We start from the raw sequence: 15,392 nt of genomic DNA on the forward strand, positions 1-15,392 counted from the left end.
CCTGTTGCTTTTTCTTCCCAGGCTGACCAGAGCAGACTTACCTGTTTACTTGAAGAGGCATTCAGCAAGTTCTACTACACCCGGAACGGAACCCTTACGGCAGTGACTGTGTCATCTTAGCAGCCCTCGGCTCCAGGCGGCCAGTGCAGCTTTGTTGCCTGTGACTCCTGTGTCAGTCCATCACTGTAGGGCATCAGCAAGACCCCAGCTGCAGTGCTTGGGAAGCTCATCCAGCATGTGCTGTGGCTGGGCTCAGCAACAGTCCTCCCTGGCCGCCTATTAAAGGGGACTTTGTGCATCAGTATTATTTCCAGCCCTGGTTTTGTTGGGATTTTGCCAGGTGGTGCCGTGGAGCTGAGTCCTGGCTTTCGGGGTGTTCTGTAGCCCCATTCATGTGCATGGAGTTTGTTCTGTTTGAATTGTACAAAGTGTCTTTTGCACAGCACAGAAATGGTTGGGATTTTTTTGTTTGTTTGGGGTTTTTTTTTTTCGTTTGTTTTTTTTTTTTTTTTTAATTTAAAGGTAAGTCCTGCACCCCACTCTGCACCTGCCTCCGGTGACAGTCTCTACCCTCCTTCCCGCGCAGAGGGAGCCGGGGGGGGGGGGGGGGGGGGGGGGGCCGGGCCCCTGCAGCACCTGCCTGCTGCCTTGCCTGCCTCTTTCCCTCCCTCTTCGGCCGCACTTTGTTTACTGGTTTTGCGCAGCCCTGCGCTCCGCCCTGCGCCGCCGGTGCGGGCTGCGCCCCGTGCTCAGCGCGGCCCTGGCCCCCCGTCCCCCGCCGCTGCCAGCGCCCCGGGGCTGGCGGGGGCGGCCCGGACCCCTTTTCCCTGCCGGGAAGCTTTGCGGGGCCGAGCCCGCGGTTGTGCGCGCTGCCGGGCCTGGCACCGCTCCTGCATCTCATTTCTATCATTTCCTATTTTTAATAAAGCTGTTTTGTAAATTCGCGAGTGCTGGCTCTTTCCGGGGGGGCGGGGCGGGCGGCCGTGCCCCGGGGCGGTGCCGGACGGCGGGCGGGGCGGCGGCGGCCATGGCGGGCGGGCGGCGGGCGCTGGCGGAGCCGGGGCGGCTGATGGGCGCGGGGCTGGCGCTCATCGTGCTGGGCCACGGCAGCCTGGTGCTGGGCGCCATCGTGCACGGCTCGGTCCTGCGGCACGTCGCCGGCGCCCGCCTCGCCGTCACCCCCGAGTACGCGGTGGCCAACGTGGTGTCCGTGGGCTCCGGGCTGCTGGTGAGAGCGGGCGGGAGCGTGGCGGGGGGTGGGGGGCAGCCGGCGCGGGCGTTGAGCGCGGATCTCTCCCCGCAGAGCATCGCCGTGGGTATCGTCGCCATCCTGGTGTCGCACAACCTGTCCCAGGCGGCCCTGGTGAGTGCGGGGTCGGGGCCCAGCCCCCGCCGGCAGCCGCTCCCCTGGACCTTGTCCCCGGTGCCTCCTTCCGCCTCGGCGGCTCGCCAGGCTGTGGGTGCCGCCGGCAGCGGCGTGGGCAGCGCAGCCGGGGTTAGGCGTCCCTCCCTCCGTGGGCTCAGGCGTCCCTCCCTCCGTGGGCTCAGGCGTCCCGTCCCTCCCTCCGTGGGCTCAGGCATCTCTCCCTCCGTGGAGTCAGGCGTCCATCCCTCCGTTGGCACAGGCAGGGTGGACAAAGGCTGCTGCTGGTGGGGGCTTAACCTGGCAGCGGAGCTGGGCTCTCTGGGCGCAGGAGCCTGTGGAAGGGGCCGGCTGGTAGCCCTGGGCTCACGGGAGGGGGTAAAAGGTGCAAAAACCTCACCTGAGCGTGGGACTGAGCCATGTCAGAAGGGGCAGGAGGTTGCACGTGGTTGCTTGGCATGAAGGTCCGTGGGGTTCCCAGCACCCCCGTTACCCTGCAGAGTGGCTGTGCCCCATACAGTGGCAGTGCCCAGCCCCGGCATTGCCCCAGCTTTGGCCAGCCCCGCTCTCATGTATTCTCTTTGCTGCCTGCAGCATTGGACCCTGCTGAGCATGTCCCTGTTGAACTGCCTCCTGTCCACAGTGTGCAGCGCAGGCCTGGTGCTGGCCATTGCCCTCACCGTTCACAGCCGGGGCATGCACCTCATCAGGGGCTGCAACAGCTCTGCGCTGCCTGCTGATGCGCGTGCAGCCATAGTGACCAACGACTGTCCTTTCAACACCACGCGCATCTATGTGAGTGCGTAGGTCTGCCATACGCCACCTCCCACTCTCTGTCTCTTGCTTCCTCTCATCTTTTTCTTTCTCCCTCTCTTGCCCATCCTCTCTCTGCCTGTCTTCCTCTTGCGCCCTTCTCTCCCCCACTTGCCTGCACAGCCTCCGCTCAGCTGCGTGCAGGTCGGCTGGGCGCAGTGGACCTTGCTCCTTGAGGAACCTGCAACCCTCTGCTCTGCAGGACACGGCCCTGGCGCTCTGGTTCCCCTCCATGGTGCTGGCGGCCACAGAAGCTGTGCTGTCCGGCAGGTGCGGTTTGGTGGCCCTGATCTTGCGGGGCATTGGGCCCTGTGCACGCAGCTACGCCAAAGAGCAGGTATGGCCAATCAAGCTGGACAGGTCTCCCTGTCCCACTGTTGCTGCCTTTTTGAAGGTGCTGAGACCTCCTGGGCCCTTGTTCCCATACAAGCAGGCTGTGCAGCAGTGGGAGGCAGGGCATGTCAGGTCTGAACCTCTTCTATCCAGCCTTGGTGACAGACTGGAAGACCTTCATCTTGGGTAGTTGCAGAGGGACCCACCTCTTCATACCTCTGATAGGCCAGTTTGTCCTGGCTGTCCCGAGTGAATGTGGACCCCCGCGCCCCTCCCCCCCCCCCCCCCCAACCTGGTCCAGCCTTTCACACATCCCTGCGACCCTCCACTTTGCTTTTTCTTTTTCCTTTTTAGCTGGCCCAGCCAAGTACAGTGAAGGAGGGGCCACCACATGAGATGCAGCAGCAACTGCTGGCCAGGCTGGCTGACTCCTGTGCCTAGCTGGAGAGGTGTGTGCAGCGCGTGGGCTATGCCTGGGAGATGGGAGGGGGCAGGCTCCACTGTCAAGAGGGCCCCTGCCCACACCAGTCGCCTGAAAACCTCTTTTTCCAAGCACATGCTACAAACTACTGGCCAGCGGCATCAGCATGCCGCCTGGCCCTACAGCACCGCCCTGCACTCATGCGTGCTTTTCTCTTCCAGGTGGTGCTGCAATCCAACAAGGTGAAGTGGCACCTGCTCCATGCTCCTGCCCGAGGTTTAGGTGTGGGTAGGGTGGGATGCAGGGGGTAGGGGTGCACCCCCCGCAGCCCCCCACCCTGCAACAACCCTGCAGGTTCCAGGCACAAGTTACCCAGGGTCACCAGGCAAGTGCCGTAAGCCCCTGACACTCTCCTGGGGCTGGGGAGGCACACAAGCCCTTCCCAGCACACTGAAGGCTCCACTGGGTGTTCCACATGCGGTGCTGGGGGGGGGAGGGCAGAGGTGCTGGGGCCTGGCAACAGGCAGGGCTGGCCTGGGGGCTGGCTGGTGGCCCTGCAGCAGAGCAGGCAGGTTCAGTTTGCTGTGCCTGTGCTCAGGCAGGGCAAGGAATGAAAGGTGAAGAATCCTTTTGTCATGAGCCTCTGTTGTTTCTGAGTAAATAAACTTTTCCTTTTCACACTGGCTCCCCAGTGTGGGTATCTGGGAACTGGGCCCACTGGTGGAAGGGCAGTGCAGCTGGTGTGTAAGCCCATCTCTGTGCTCGCCCCCTACCAGGCACAGGGATGTAGACAGATACATGGTCCCAGTGTGACAGTCACCCCTCAGGGTGCAGGGCGCATGTTCAGCACAGCGAGGCTGAGGCTGACACGCATGTGTCCAGGGTTACTGCCCGGTGCCCTGGGACCGGTGCTCCTGGGCTCAGCATCCGTCAGCAGACAGGAGCAGCGCAGGGTTGAGACACACATTTATTGCAAGTAGAAGTGGAGGATGCTGAAGAACGGGATTGAAAACTGCCATGGTCCAGCTCACTGGAAGGAGAAGCTGGTGCTCGGGAGTCCCCCACACCACTGGCTGAGGAACTTGAGCACGTCTTGGCACGCAGGGCTGTGGGATGTCTGCAGAATGAAAGAGCCCTTGGCACTGGCAAAGGGGCAGTGCTGTCACCCCCTGCTCAAGGGTACCCCCGGGGCTTGACAGAGCTGCACAGGCAGGGCTGGGGCTGCCCCAGCGCTGTGAGATTAATCCCCACCCAGCAGCACATAGGGAGGGTGCATTAAAACTGCCCTGGTTCGGTGTATCTCCACCCAGTGGGACTGTTTCACTGTCAGCATGAGGGGCTGAACCCCCTGCAGCCTGTCTCCCTGCCCCACGGGGCACCTGGCTCACCTTGACAGCCATCAGAAACTTGTTCCATGTGTCCTTGTTGGCTTCTCGGCCTGGCCGCTTGAACTCTATCTTGTTTCTTAGCACAGGGTACCCTGGTTGTACAATGACACCTTCAGAAACAGAGACCCACAGGAGACCCCTGCTCACACACCCCTTCCCTCTCTGCCGTGGCGGGCTGCTCCCACGGGGGCAATGGGAGTTCCCAGGGAAATAACGTTGCCTCTGGCTTTGAGATGCCTCAGGAAGGGGGTTCCCACAACGGCAGGATCAAAGGAAGGTGAAGGTTGAGCTGCCTGCTCGCAAGGATACCCAAGTGAGTATGTCAAGTGATAGCATGCTGCTCCTGACCTCTGGAGCCAGAGTGCTACTGAGTGCTATTGCTGGTGGCCTGCTCCTGCTCTCCTCTTCTCTGACCCACTCCAAGTCCTACGCCCCAAGCCCTCACTGAAGTTTGCAAGTCGAGGGACTTGCTAGAACAGACAGCAGGGACTGGTTGTGTGCTGGCCTGCCAGGCCAGTCTCCTAGGCGGTGCTGTGTGAGACTAAGCACTCACAGAATCATAGAAACAGAACAGCTGAGGTTAGCAAGGACCTCTGGGGTCTATATGGTCCAACCTCCCTGCTCAGGTGGGGCCACTCACAGCTGGTTGCCCAGGACCATGTCCAGATGACTTTTGACTGTCTCCAGGTATGGAGATACTATGACTTCTGTGCAACCTGTTCCAGTGCTCAGTCATCCTCGCAGTAAAAAATGGGTCCTCCTGTCTCTTCCAGCTGGTACCCCACAGCCACACAGTCTCCCTCCTCCTCTTACAACGCAGCCTGAACTCCTGCCCAGGCCACCCCCTGCAACACATTCCCACTCCCTGCATGGCACCATGTACACCACTGTGTACGTGTGAGCTGGCCTGGAGCTTACCTGTAAGCACACAGGGCAGGGCACGCAACCCTGTATTTGCTGCCACCAGTGAGGCTTCATAGGTGTCACGCTCATCTTGTGGCAGCACCTGCTCCAGCCGCTGGTCCATGGACATGGTGAGCACCCAGTCCCTGACCTCCTCCCGCTTCTCCTCCTGCAGGGCAGAGGCCAGCGCACCCCTGATACACCATGCCGTTCACTGCCCAGCTGCTGCTCTGCAGCACCAGCGAGCACGCTGGGGAGAGCGGGACACATGAATGTGCGTGTGGGATGTGCACACACACATGCGTGTGTGTGTATCTGGGGGGGCAGGGGGGTGAGCGTACACATGTATTTTTGGGGGGAGCATGAGAAAATGTGCGTGTGTGTCTGGTTGTATGTATGTACAGGGGCTGCATGTGTGTTTGTGTGTGGGGGGAAGGGACACAGGGCAGTGCTGAGTGCATTTCCATCTGCTGTAGTGCCTGCTGTCCCACCCTTGCCCCAGTCCCTGTTCAGGGAGGGCCCTGAAGCAGCACTGATGTTCAAGGTAGCTGAAGAAAGCAGATGACACTCACAGGCACGTGCTGTTGGGCTGGAAGTGGCACTTCAAAAGGAATGTCTGTATTCTGGAAATCAGAGTGGTCCAGAGAATCCAGGTTCCCTTCTTCAATAGCCTGAGAAAGAAGAGGTGGGGCACTAGGCAATGCCATCCTTGGATGGTACAGTCTACATAATGCCCCTGCAAAGGGCATTACTGATGCCCTTATCTATTAACTGGGCCCTCCTGGGAGGTGGCATTTGTGGCCATCCTCTGCAGCGTCAGAGGATGCGTGCCCCTGAAATACTGTGCCACTCAAGCTGTCAGGTGGCCTCAAAGAAGGGAAAGATGAAATGAGGGGAGCCGTTTTCTTCCCAGCAGCTGCTGACAGCACTTGGAAGACTGGTACAGTAAGGTCAGCATCCGAGGGTTTGGTGTTTTCTGGTGAACAACCTGCTAGTCAAGAAAGGAGCTGACTGGCATGGGGGGCTCCTGAGTCTTGTATCACAGTGGCTAAAGCACTGGGCCATGCCCTCCACCCCTCAGGTATTTTCCTTCCCTTGGAACAACTCAGATGAGATCATCCTGAAAGCTGTAATGGCACTCACAGCCGTGAAGACTACAGGCCTAAACTCTTGGGCCAGCTCTCTCTTTGCTGCAACATGCATGCGTGGTGGCATTGGGACACACAGGGTGACATGGTCAGGGCTGCTCAGGTGCCTGTCGGGGCAAGTACTTCCAGCTGGTGCTGGGGTGCTCAGTGCCGTGCACACACACACGCTGAGCAGCGTCCAGGGTCCTCTATCAGCACCAGCTCAAACACGTGCTGCCACATTCAAGCCTCAGGAGTACCCGGGCTAGGCTGAAGGTCTGCTTTGTCCCTACAGCCCATTTGAAGTACGATCGCCCTCCCTCCAGCATATACGTACATCTGAGAGGTCTAGGAAGCGATTCAGGAAGATGAATGCCATGTTCTCCCAGCTGGCTGCCTAGTACAGAGAAGAACCCCAAATGAGACCAGGCAGCTTATCTTCACAGCCACAACTTTCCTGCTTGAGCAACGGGTAGGGAGGATGTGGTTCTGTTTGTGCAACAACATCCTGCTTGCAACACAGGTAATGGAGGAGTACACATCCCGGCTCACCATCCCTGAGGACTGCTTCACAGGCAACCACTGGGACAAGCAGCCTCCTACCCACAGGCTGTCCCACAGGATGGAGTCAGGCATTGCACAGCCAGCATCAGACAGTGAGAACATGCTGCTGTGCTTGCTATACATCTTTATCTCTGGGCAGGCAGTCAGAGCCTGTAGCCTCAGGAGTGAGTTTCACTTAGGTGACCCAGAGCAAAGCAGAGCAGTTAGGAGCCTTGCACCTACACTAACACAGCCATGCAATTTAACATGGCTTCTGGTCTACCCGCTGGGTCTGCAGTTCATGTCCCCTTGCTGGCTGAGGTCCACCCTCCCACCACCTACTGCCAGCCCACAACAAAGTATGGAGGCTGGCAAGCTGCTTGAGGGAAGGCCTCCAGTGCCAGTGTCTGGCTGCTGGTCTACCAGTGCAGCTAGGAGAGGACAGGGGAAGATAGAATTGAGAATCCCTGAGCCTAGGGTCCCCCACCTCCTCAGCTGCTGTGGTGGCAGATAGCTCTTACCTTGGCAGCTATCCCAGCTTCATAGAAAGCCTTGTCTGCAGGGAGAAGCTCAGTGTGGCGCAGCAGGGAAATGGACAGCTTGGCAGCCACAGTGTCCTGCAGACACAAAAGACAGTAAAACCACAACAATCGGTGCAGAAAAATCGGGTCGGAAGGGATCTCATGAGATCATACTGCCCCAGACTCACGGCAGGGACTCTGCACCTACATACTCCTGACATGCAGCAAACAAAGGTTAAAACTTCGGTCATGACCCTAAGTACCCTCACTGTGTGAAGACACAGGAGGACTGTCACCTGAAGATTAAGTTCTGCTTTATAAACCTTGCTATTTTTCACCAGAAGGTGCACCCAAGTCCCCACCATTTGAGTCACAGAATAGCTGAGGTTGGAAGGGATCTCTGGTGATTTCCTAGTCCACGCGCCTGCCCTGTTCAAAGCAGTCAGCTGCAGCAGGTTGTTCAGGAATACGTCTGGTTGGGTATCTCAAGGGATGGACACTCTCCAACCTCTCCAAGAATCCTGCTCTGGTGTTTAGCCAGTGTCACAGTGAGTTTTTTCTTGTATTCAATCACATAAGAATTTTGGAGTGGGGGTGAGGAATTGAAGGGAGATTTCACTTTTCTGTTTGCCAGATAGGTTATCATCACACCAGAACTGAGAAGGCCACCCCTCCTTCACGATCCCAAATAGACTACCCAACACCTCAACGTTCCGCAACTGTATGGGTCTGTATAGGTTTCCAAGCCATCAGACATGGCTTTTTCTGTCCGATATGTCTCTGGAACCCCAACACCTACACATGCAGCCAAGGGGAAGCCCCAGTCCCCCCTATGACTTCTACTGGGGTCCTAGATGTGGCAACCTTTCTTTTTCACAGCCTGCTCTATCACAGCTCCAGTCCCACACTCATACAGAGCTCTAGAACAATTCCACAATCCTATATGGATCAAGACTTCAGCAGGGACCCTGCTCTGTCTCGTGGCCCGGAACAAATCCCAATGCACATGAGACTCAAAACCACTCGCAGTGCCTTGTGAGGCCTGGTGTCCGGGCCCATGAGTCCCAAAGCCCCATAGCAGGCCCAGCACCCGCTGAAGCCCTGTGTGATGCTGAGCACCCGTGCTCACAAGCTCCCAAAGCCCCCTGAGAGGCCAAGCACACAGGCACACGAGCTCCTGAAGCCAATCTGCTCTCAAGACCATGTGTGAAGCCCAGCAGCTCTCTTGGCTCAGGACAGCTGAAGAGGAAGCAATGCCTCTCCTGGGAAGTCCACAATTTTGTGCAATCCCTAAATTCCTACTGGTGTGTCTGCTCTCACAAGTCATGCCAAGCACACGGATCAGCTTCCCACTGGTTTACATCTCAGCCGCAGTGGCTGGGGGCAGGTGCTACTATAAGAAGACGACCATCTCCAGTTCCACCTGATAGTGGTGGGTTCCCAGATCACTGTAGTCCCATTCTCATGCGTGTGATCCATGAAGTGGAACAGTGAACTGTGAATAGCCTTGAACCTGCACATCCCCACAGGGCTCTCCACTCAGGTTGGTGACCTGGCAAAGGAACTTCAAAAACCTTACCAGTTGCTTCACGCCCTGAGCAGCGGAGCGGGTGGCATAGTAGTGAGAGATCAGCAGCATCGTTTCAAACTCCTCATGTGCTGGAGTGTTTGCCTCACTTGACTTTACTAAGTTTTCACACTGAAGAAGAGAAAAGGAGTAACTGAGAACATGAGAGCACAAAGGCACTCTTCATCCACTTGAGCCCAGGGAAAAGCTGAGAGAGAAGGATTTGAAATATCCAGGCGCCTCTGGGGATGGGAAAAGGGCTGGGCCTTGGGTGCTTTGGGTCCTACAGAGTGCTGAAGGGAGGAGGCTGTGGAAGAAGGGGAAGAGCCAAGAGTACTGCAACAACCAACAGCACTGGAAGCAGGAGTGAGTTTGGATGGACAAAGGGGGATTTGTTGATTTCATTTGTGCTAGAGGTGGGTATTAGTGGGACAGAAACACAGAAAAGGCCATCCTGGGCTCTGGCTGAAGTATCCTGGGAGAGGGAAGAAGGAGCAGAAGGCTCTGAGCATCTCTGGGGAGATGGGGAGGACTCTCTTATTTTCCAGGCTCAGTAGTTCTGTGCTTTCCCCAGGTCCTTGCCCCACCCAGGCTGCTGAACACGGGTGTAGGATGAACAGTGGACATGTTGTGATAGGGTCCCATGTAGCCCTGAAAGTGCCGATGTCCAGACCCACTTCTAGGATTTGGCCTTGAGTGCACAGTCACTTTCTTCCCTGACTTCTCTTGCCCAGCCATGCCCACTTCACAGGATCCTGTTCTGCTGTCCACATCGTCAGCTCTTTTCCCTCTGCTCCTGTTCTACCAATACTGCCCGTGTCACCTGGTTAGAGACTGATTCTTCTTTCTCCCCTGCTAGGAGCCACCAGGGTGTTGGTGTTTAAGAGGCAGTGGTGGCCACAGCCCACACTCACCAGATTGAAGAGAACGTCACGCAGGTCAGCCCAGCTGGAGTAGGCCTCGGCGCAATTCATACCAGATGCGTTCACCATCTCCACAAAGAGACGCTTGTAAATGTTGAAATTCTGCAACAAAAAAGGAGAGAAATCTTAAGGGAGCCAGATGGGAGTCAGCAAATGTCTGGAGCTCTCCTGCTGTCAAGCACAGGCTGAGGGAATGGCAGCTCGGCACACAGGCTGGAGCAGCCCTGCTGCAGATTGCTGGTTGCAAGAAGTGCTGCAAGACAAGGCAGGGAAACAGTGAAGAATGCTTCCTGCAGCTAGCGCTCTCAAAGAGACAAACACAGTTCCTTTTGTTCTGGACTTGATGGTTAAGGTGTTCAAAACAAACACAGATACTCAACTTCCCCCTGCTCCTTTCCCTGGAGAACATGCCAGCAGGTTGTCTTTAGTCCCGCTAGCTGAGGAACCTCTAGAACAACCCACAGTAGGGTTGAAGTGGCTTGGACCTGTTTAACACCTGGTAATCCCAGTTCTGGACTGGAAGCCTGACTCATGTAGCAGATCACAGCACATGCTGGCAATTCACACTGTGATATCATGCTGCCTTCATTACCTGTGGGTTGGCAGGTGCTCCATGGTGGACATACAGGCTCAGGGCTTTGTCCCAGCTGCCCTCCCGGATGAGGTGGGTTGCATACAGAGCTACATACTTGTGCAAGACTTTGTAGTTCTGGAGAAGGCACACAGAAAGCAGCAGCATGACAATCATGAACTGAACACTTGTCACTCGGTGGGGACAGTTTCAGATGTGTGTATGCACACCCGCACACTCGAGTCCCAAAGGGCGAGAGACAGACTGCGCACAACAGACCTGGTTTTGGATTTGAGCCCCCCTTGACACCTCTAATCCTGGCTAGCTGATGCCGTGCTGACCCTTCACACATGCAAATAAAGCTGCTTTTCAGCTGTTCACCACTTGCCAAAGGAATACTGCCAAATACCTAAAGGATGCAGTATCTCCACAATGTGGCACCACAGGTAAACCAGCCCTTAGTCTAATGAAAGAATGAATCAAAACACTTTGTGGACTGAAGATGTTCATAATTTGCAAGGCTGCTCTAGTCCTTTATTCAAATTCTGTCAGACCTCTGGGACTGCAGACCTCCTGGGAGCACTGCTCGTACCTGGGCTGATCACAAACATTTTGCTGAGGACTGACTGTAGTCGGCCTTACAGAAATTCAGCTGAGGAGAGACCTGTTTCACACAGGCTTAAAGAGCATAACGAGGTGAAGAGGACAGTGCAAAATGTGTGATCCTGTTAAAAAATGAGCAATGGAAGCAAGTTTATTAAGCAGAAGAGAGACCAGTGTCCCAGTGATATGTCTAGAACTTGAACAGGTGTGGATGCCAGTGAAACACTTCAGTACAGGGCAGTTTGGGATAAAGATTAGGTCTGGTATGTGACCTCTTTTGATAAACGTAACTTTTTACCTGTGTCATCACTGCAGAACAGCTGAGTCAAAAGTAAGGAAATTCTGCACTGGCTATGGAACAAGGCTGTGCTAATGCCCTCTTAGAGGCATAAAGAGACTAACATCTTCTTGGACTAGATGTGGTAGTGTTGTGCCTGGCCAACAATAAAACTGATTAAGCCTTTATCATTAAATTGGGTGCAAAGTTATTCTTTATGGAAGAAGATCAACACTGGTATCTCCTGATAATTAGAACATGAGCACAGAAGTCTCCAAGATAACAACTACTACAACAAAGACCTCTTGTATCACAACAGAAGCCCGAGTCAAAAAAGAAATCAAGTTTACTGTAGTAAAGCCCAAACTCGGGTTACTGGTTACTGCATTAGAAACAGAGGTAAAAAAACACAGTACAACACACTACCAGTGCTTGTCCAAGTTATCGGTGTCTGCCTGAGTGGTAAGCTGTGATGTCTCCACTAACTGCAGACTCCACTGCCAGGGGCTCCCCTGTTATTCTGAATATATCTCAAGTAATACCTCACTTCAGAGAACCCACATCTGCCCTTAGCTGAGCTCGGTTATCAAGAACCACTGAATCCATAACCAGTCAATAACCGACAGCCAATCCATAACCACTGAATGCAAACGAACCCTGGAAGCAGATCCTGGTAATCTAGAGCTATCTCCTCCTGTTACCGCACTGCAATAGCATTGTAAATCAGTTTCATTTTGCTTTTCCCCATTTTTATTAATCTGTTGAGGTAATTTTGTTAGGTTTAGGTCAGTAAAAATGAAACAAATGTCAAGTTTGCTTTCATGACAAGGATGTCTCATTTATGCTGACACCAGGGCTCTAAAGAACATGTAAAGAAGGCTTGCTTTTACAAACCTCTATTTTCACGGTACCAATTACTTGCAGCCTAAACAACTCATTCAGCTTTTCCCAATACGCCATTAATCACAAAATTTAAACCCAATGGGCTTCTGGGTTCTAAGGCTTCCCTGCTAGGACTGACTGGTCAAGCTGGGGACAGTGGAGAGGTGTTTTCTGAGCTGCTGCAGTGACGCCCCATGCTGTTTTGCCCAGCCCACTCATTCCTGCTGTCCCTCCTTCAGAGAGCCAGGACCCCTGTGTCCCTTGCCTGAGTGCTCACACATGCACTCACCTGTTTAGCCGCAACCTCCAGGCACTTCTCCCATTGCTCCTGCTCTGCATACATATCCAAAGCAGCCATGACATCTATTCCCACCAGCTGGGGATGGAAACAACCATAAATTTGCTGTGCAGGCAAGGTTTGCTACCAGCACCAAGGCAGGCATCAGCCCACCTGGATCTTTTCTTCACATACACATTGTCCCTCCCCCTCTATGGTATGCAAGCACAGAGCCAGTGTGACCCATCTGGTATGCAGAAACCATGACTCAAAGACACATACAGACTCCTCACGCTCAGGCATATCCAGGCAAAAGCCCCATGAGAAGGGCCCCAAGGATCTGGAGAGATCCTGACATGACTCTGTAGGGATCCCAAATACGTACCGAATCTACCTTTCCTTGGTTCTTTAAATACTCCTTGTAACGCTGGTCCACATACTCCTCTGACCTACTGGGTAGAAAGAATCTTAACAGGCAGCAAGACTAGTAAGTGTCTTGCATCAGTGCAGAAGGTGGATTCAACTTTGTCTGCTTTGGGAAAAAGAGGACTTGCATCTGTGCTATGCCTTTCCAGCCTGCTGCTGGGAGCATAGGCAGAAGGGGAAAAAAGGGGCTCGAGGCAGCTCTTTGCAATGTAATATGTGAGGAGAGAAAGGGATCACAGGATTTTCAGAAGGAAGTGCCTGCACAGGATTATGACAAGGGAAGGGGAGAGAGCAATAGAGATGGGACAGAAGGGGATAACAATTTCCATGGGATGTGTGGCAATAGAAGAGTGTCAGGGCGGTAAATGGCTTAGGAAGGGCAGCCGTGGAGAATGTGTCTTGTCCAGCCTGGGAAGCCCACTGTGGGGAGAACCCAGGGAACCTGGGGGCAGCAGGACAGGACAGAACAAGAGAACATCTGGGGCTGAGTGCGAGCAGGAAGAGTGTAATTTGAGAAGTTCCAGGGTATACCTGGGGTCCAACTCCTTGGCCACGCGCTTGGCTTTGCTCCATTCTTCCCCTTCAATGAAGGCATCAATAGCTTCCCGGATGAGGTCCAAGCTGAGGTAGAGTTCAGCTGCCTGCAGGGCCAGAGAGTCCCATGGGAGGTGAAACCCCAACGGCACCCTGCAGCCCAGGCTGGAGCTGGTGCTGTTGGAAGTGACCAGCACACAGCAACAACAGAAAGTCTCCCAAAAGATAACCCCCTTTCTCTGCTTTCTGTCTCCTCCCAAGGCCTGGCTCTCTCACTGTTCCAGGACTTGATCCCTTTCCCCTCCCTCTTCCTCCCTGAAGACTCTGCACTGCCCAACTCTGGATACAGCCATCCACCCATCACCCCAGGATGTGACCTGACTCCTTCCCTTGGATAGAGCTCTCCCTTCCTATGTCACTGCTTCTTCAGTAGTCTGGGAGCAGGAGTCAACCCTCACCGCACTGTATTTCTTCATGGCCACCAGCTGAGGAGCCACAGTCCGCGTCACCTCCATGCTCTGTGACTGGCCCAAAAATTTAATGGCCAACTCGGCAGCCTGTGAAGAGAAATTGTCAGTGCACAAGTGATAAAAGCTGTTCGAGAGAGGGATGAAGCTGGAAAAAGCTCTGTCCTAGCCTGAAAGTCTGAGAGTTGGTAGTGCTTGAACTATTGGAGAAGGGGAGAAGAAATGACAGCCCACTTCAGCAATTCAGAGAAGCAAAGCCCAGCTACTTCCAGACATGGGAGAAGATCAGGCAAGGACATAATTGTTGTTGAAGTTGGTACGAGAGCCCAAGTATGAGTGAGAAGTATGATCAAGAACATAATCCAAAGGCTGGTGGACACAGACCATGAGAAGAAGGGTGCTCATCTAGCCAAGCACTAAATCATAAAGTTCAGCTCTCCAGTGCAGAGTGATATGGGCACAAAGACATTGGCATGCTGCTGGAAGTGGTGCCAGAGAGGATATCAGTGTAGTGGCAGGATAAGCAGACAGTCCATCACGGCTCAAGACAATGGCCATGAAGGCTTTCCCCTGCAGTCACTGGAACCTGCAGGTCCTCTCTTGTGCCCTGCAGTGACTTAGACATCTCTAAGATGCACTGCAGGTTGTGGGGGATCTCCTAGACAGCAGAGCAGATGAAGGGAATCATAGCCCCTGACTGTACCTTCAGCAAGCATTTCTCCATCAGGACATCATTGCTGGGATCCTGCACCTTCAGATAGCAGTCCACTGCCCTGGCATGTTCCCCAGCCTGCTCCCACTCCCGTGCCTGCTCCAGCAGCCCTTCTGTTCCTCTGTAAGGAGAAATGCAGGCTGTGACCAAGACTGGGATGCTGTCACAGAGACTCTGTGGACAGTGTGTAGGGCATGGACAGGGAGGTGCACAGCAGAGGTAAACCAGGGACCCCAGAGGGACCTGAGCATATAACAAGGAATGCACACAGCCGCACACAGCCAACGCTGAGGAGAAAATTGATTAAGGACTCTGGGGAGACGCACTGATGGTACAGGAAGACATCTGGGAGACCTTGGATGGCAAGAATAAGCCTGGAGTCTTCCAGAGCAGGGAGGATGGCTGCTAGGAAACCTATGCAGTAAGAAGTTCAGGGTCCTCAAGACAGAAACAACTGGGTGTCAGGGATCCCATCAGGCTACCTCTGTAAGGCATCAGCACAATGGCCTAGGGGAAGAGCTACCTGCCTGTTCCCTGCAGCCTGACCACAGCATTGCTTACCTGGAGCCCTTCTTGGCAGCCTCCCTGCCACACTCCTCCTGTAACTCTTCTAGCCGACTAGGCACGTATTCCTTGCAGATCCGCAGGGCCTCGCTCCACATGCCAGCCTCCTGCACAAGCACAACAGGGAGAAGAAATTGTTCACCAGTTCACCAGGATCCCCCACAGTCCCGGCATCAC

General features: G+C 54.7%; 3 protein-coding genes across 7 annotated transcripts in view; 2 read left to right on the plus strand and 1 right to left on the minus strand.

The window, feature by feature from the left end:
* The window catches only part of NRBP1 (nuclear receptor binding protein 1), a 43,303-nt gene extending 42,858 nt beyond the window's left edge, over positions 1-445 (plus strand). For 2 of the 3 annotated variants that reach the window (XM_037392343.1, XM_037392345.1), the window contains one exon: positions 22-445. In XM_037392343.1, the coding sequence (XP_037248240.1) occupies positions 22-120 (99 nt within the window). In that variant the 3' untranslated portion in view covers positions 121-445. The remainder of the gene's footprint in view (positions 1-21) is intronic. The other variant, XM_037392344.1, reaches the window with a different exon arrangement.
* Positions 446-1,018: 573 nt separating this feature from the next.
* KRTCAP3 (keratinocyte associated protein 3) lies at positions 1,019-3,610 on the plus strand. 2 transcript variants are annotated; one of them, XR_005105070.1, is made up of 6 exons: positions 1,019-1,228; positions 1,304-1,363; positions 1,958-2,158; positions 2,300-2,513; positions 2,864-2,958; positions 3,152-3,610. XR_005105070.1 is itself a non-coding variant. In XM_037393059.1 (6 exons), the coding sequence occupies exons 1-5, from the start codon at positions 1,028-1,030 to the stop codon at positions 2,948-2,950; spliced, it is 684 nt and encodes a 227-aa protein (XP_037248956.1). In that variant the 5' UTR covers positions 1,019-1,027; the 3' UTR covers positions 2,951-2,958; positions 3,152-3,610. The 2 variants fall into 2 exon arrangements, 1 of the variants encoding a protein (XP_037248956.1); XM_037393059.1 differs by having other exon boundaries at positions 2,379-2,513.
* Positions 3,611-3,880: 270 nt separating this feature from the next.
* Positions 3,881-15,392, minus strand: part of IFT172 (intraflagellar transport 172) — a 38,501-nt gene continuing 26,989 nt past the window's right edge. The window contains exons 34-48 of one of the 2 annotated variants that reach the window (XM_037392573.1): positions 15,213-15,322; positions 14,643-14,772; positions 13,931-14,029; positions 13,470-13,579; positions 12,898-12,961; positions 12,525-12,611; positions 10,495-10,611; positions 9,894-10,004; positions 8,992-9,111; positions 7,413-7,508; positions 6,686-6,745; positions 5,794-5,892; positions 5,237-5,390; positions 4,319-4,410; positions 3,881-4,047 (exon numbers count right to left, since the gene is read on the minus strand). In XM_037392573.1, coding sequence (XP_037248470.1) covers positions 3,958-4,047; positions 4,319-4,410; positions 5,237-5,390; positions 5,794-5,892; positions 6,686-6,745; positions 7,413-7,508; positions 8,992-9,111; positions 9,894-10,004; positions 10,495-10,611; positions 12,525-12,611; positions 12,898-12,961; positions 13,470-13,579; positions 13,931-14,029; positions 14,643-14,772; positions 15,213-15,322 — 1,539 coding nt within the window. In that variant the 3' untranslated portion in view covers positions 3,881-3,957. Of the gene's footprint in view, positions 4,048-4,318; positions 4,411-5,236; positions 5,391-5,793; positions 5,893-6,685; positions 6,746-7,412; positions 7,509-8,991; positions 9,112-9,893; positions 10,005-10,494; positions 10,612-12,524; positions 12,612-12,897; positions 12,965-13,469; positions 13,580-13,930; positions 14,030-14,642; positions 14,773-15,212; positions 15,323-15,392 lie in introns of both variants that reach the window. The other variant, XM_037392572.1, reaches the window with a different exon arrangement.

This window comes from Falco rusticolus, chromosome 6 (assembly GCF_015220075.1).
Source record: "Falco rusticolus isolate bFalRus1 chromosome 6, bFalRus1.pri, whole genome shotgun sequence".
NCBI classification, from domain to species: domain Eukaryota; kingdom Metazoa; phylum Chordata; class Aves; order Falconiformes; family Falconidae; genus Falco; species Falco rusticolus.

What these genes read in the sequence shown, in the direction of transcription:
- KRTCAP3 (XM_037393059.1), top strand. Translation starts at nt 1,028, where the DNA reads ATGGCGGGCGGGCGGCGGGCGCTGGCGGAGCCGGGGCGGCTGATGGGC. An exon ending in TCAACACCACGCGCATCTAT is followed by an intron (nt 2,159 to 2,378) that starts GTGAGTGCGTAG and finishes TCTGCTCTGCAG; the next exon opens with GACACGGCCCTGGCGCTCTG. An exon ending in GCAGCTACGCCAAAGAGCAG is followed by an intron (nt 2,514 to 2,863) that starts GTATGGCCAATC and finishes TTTCCTTTTTAG; the next exon opens with CTGGCCCAGCCAAGTACAGT.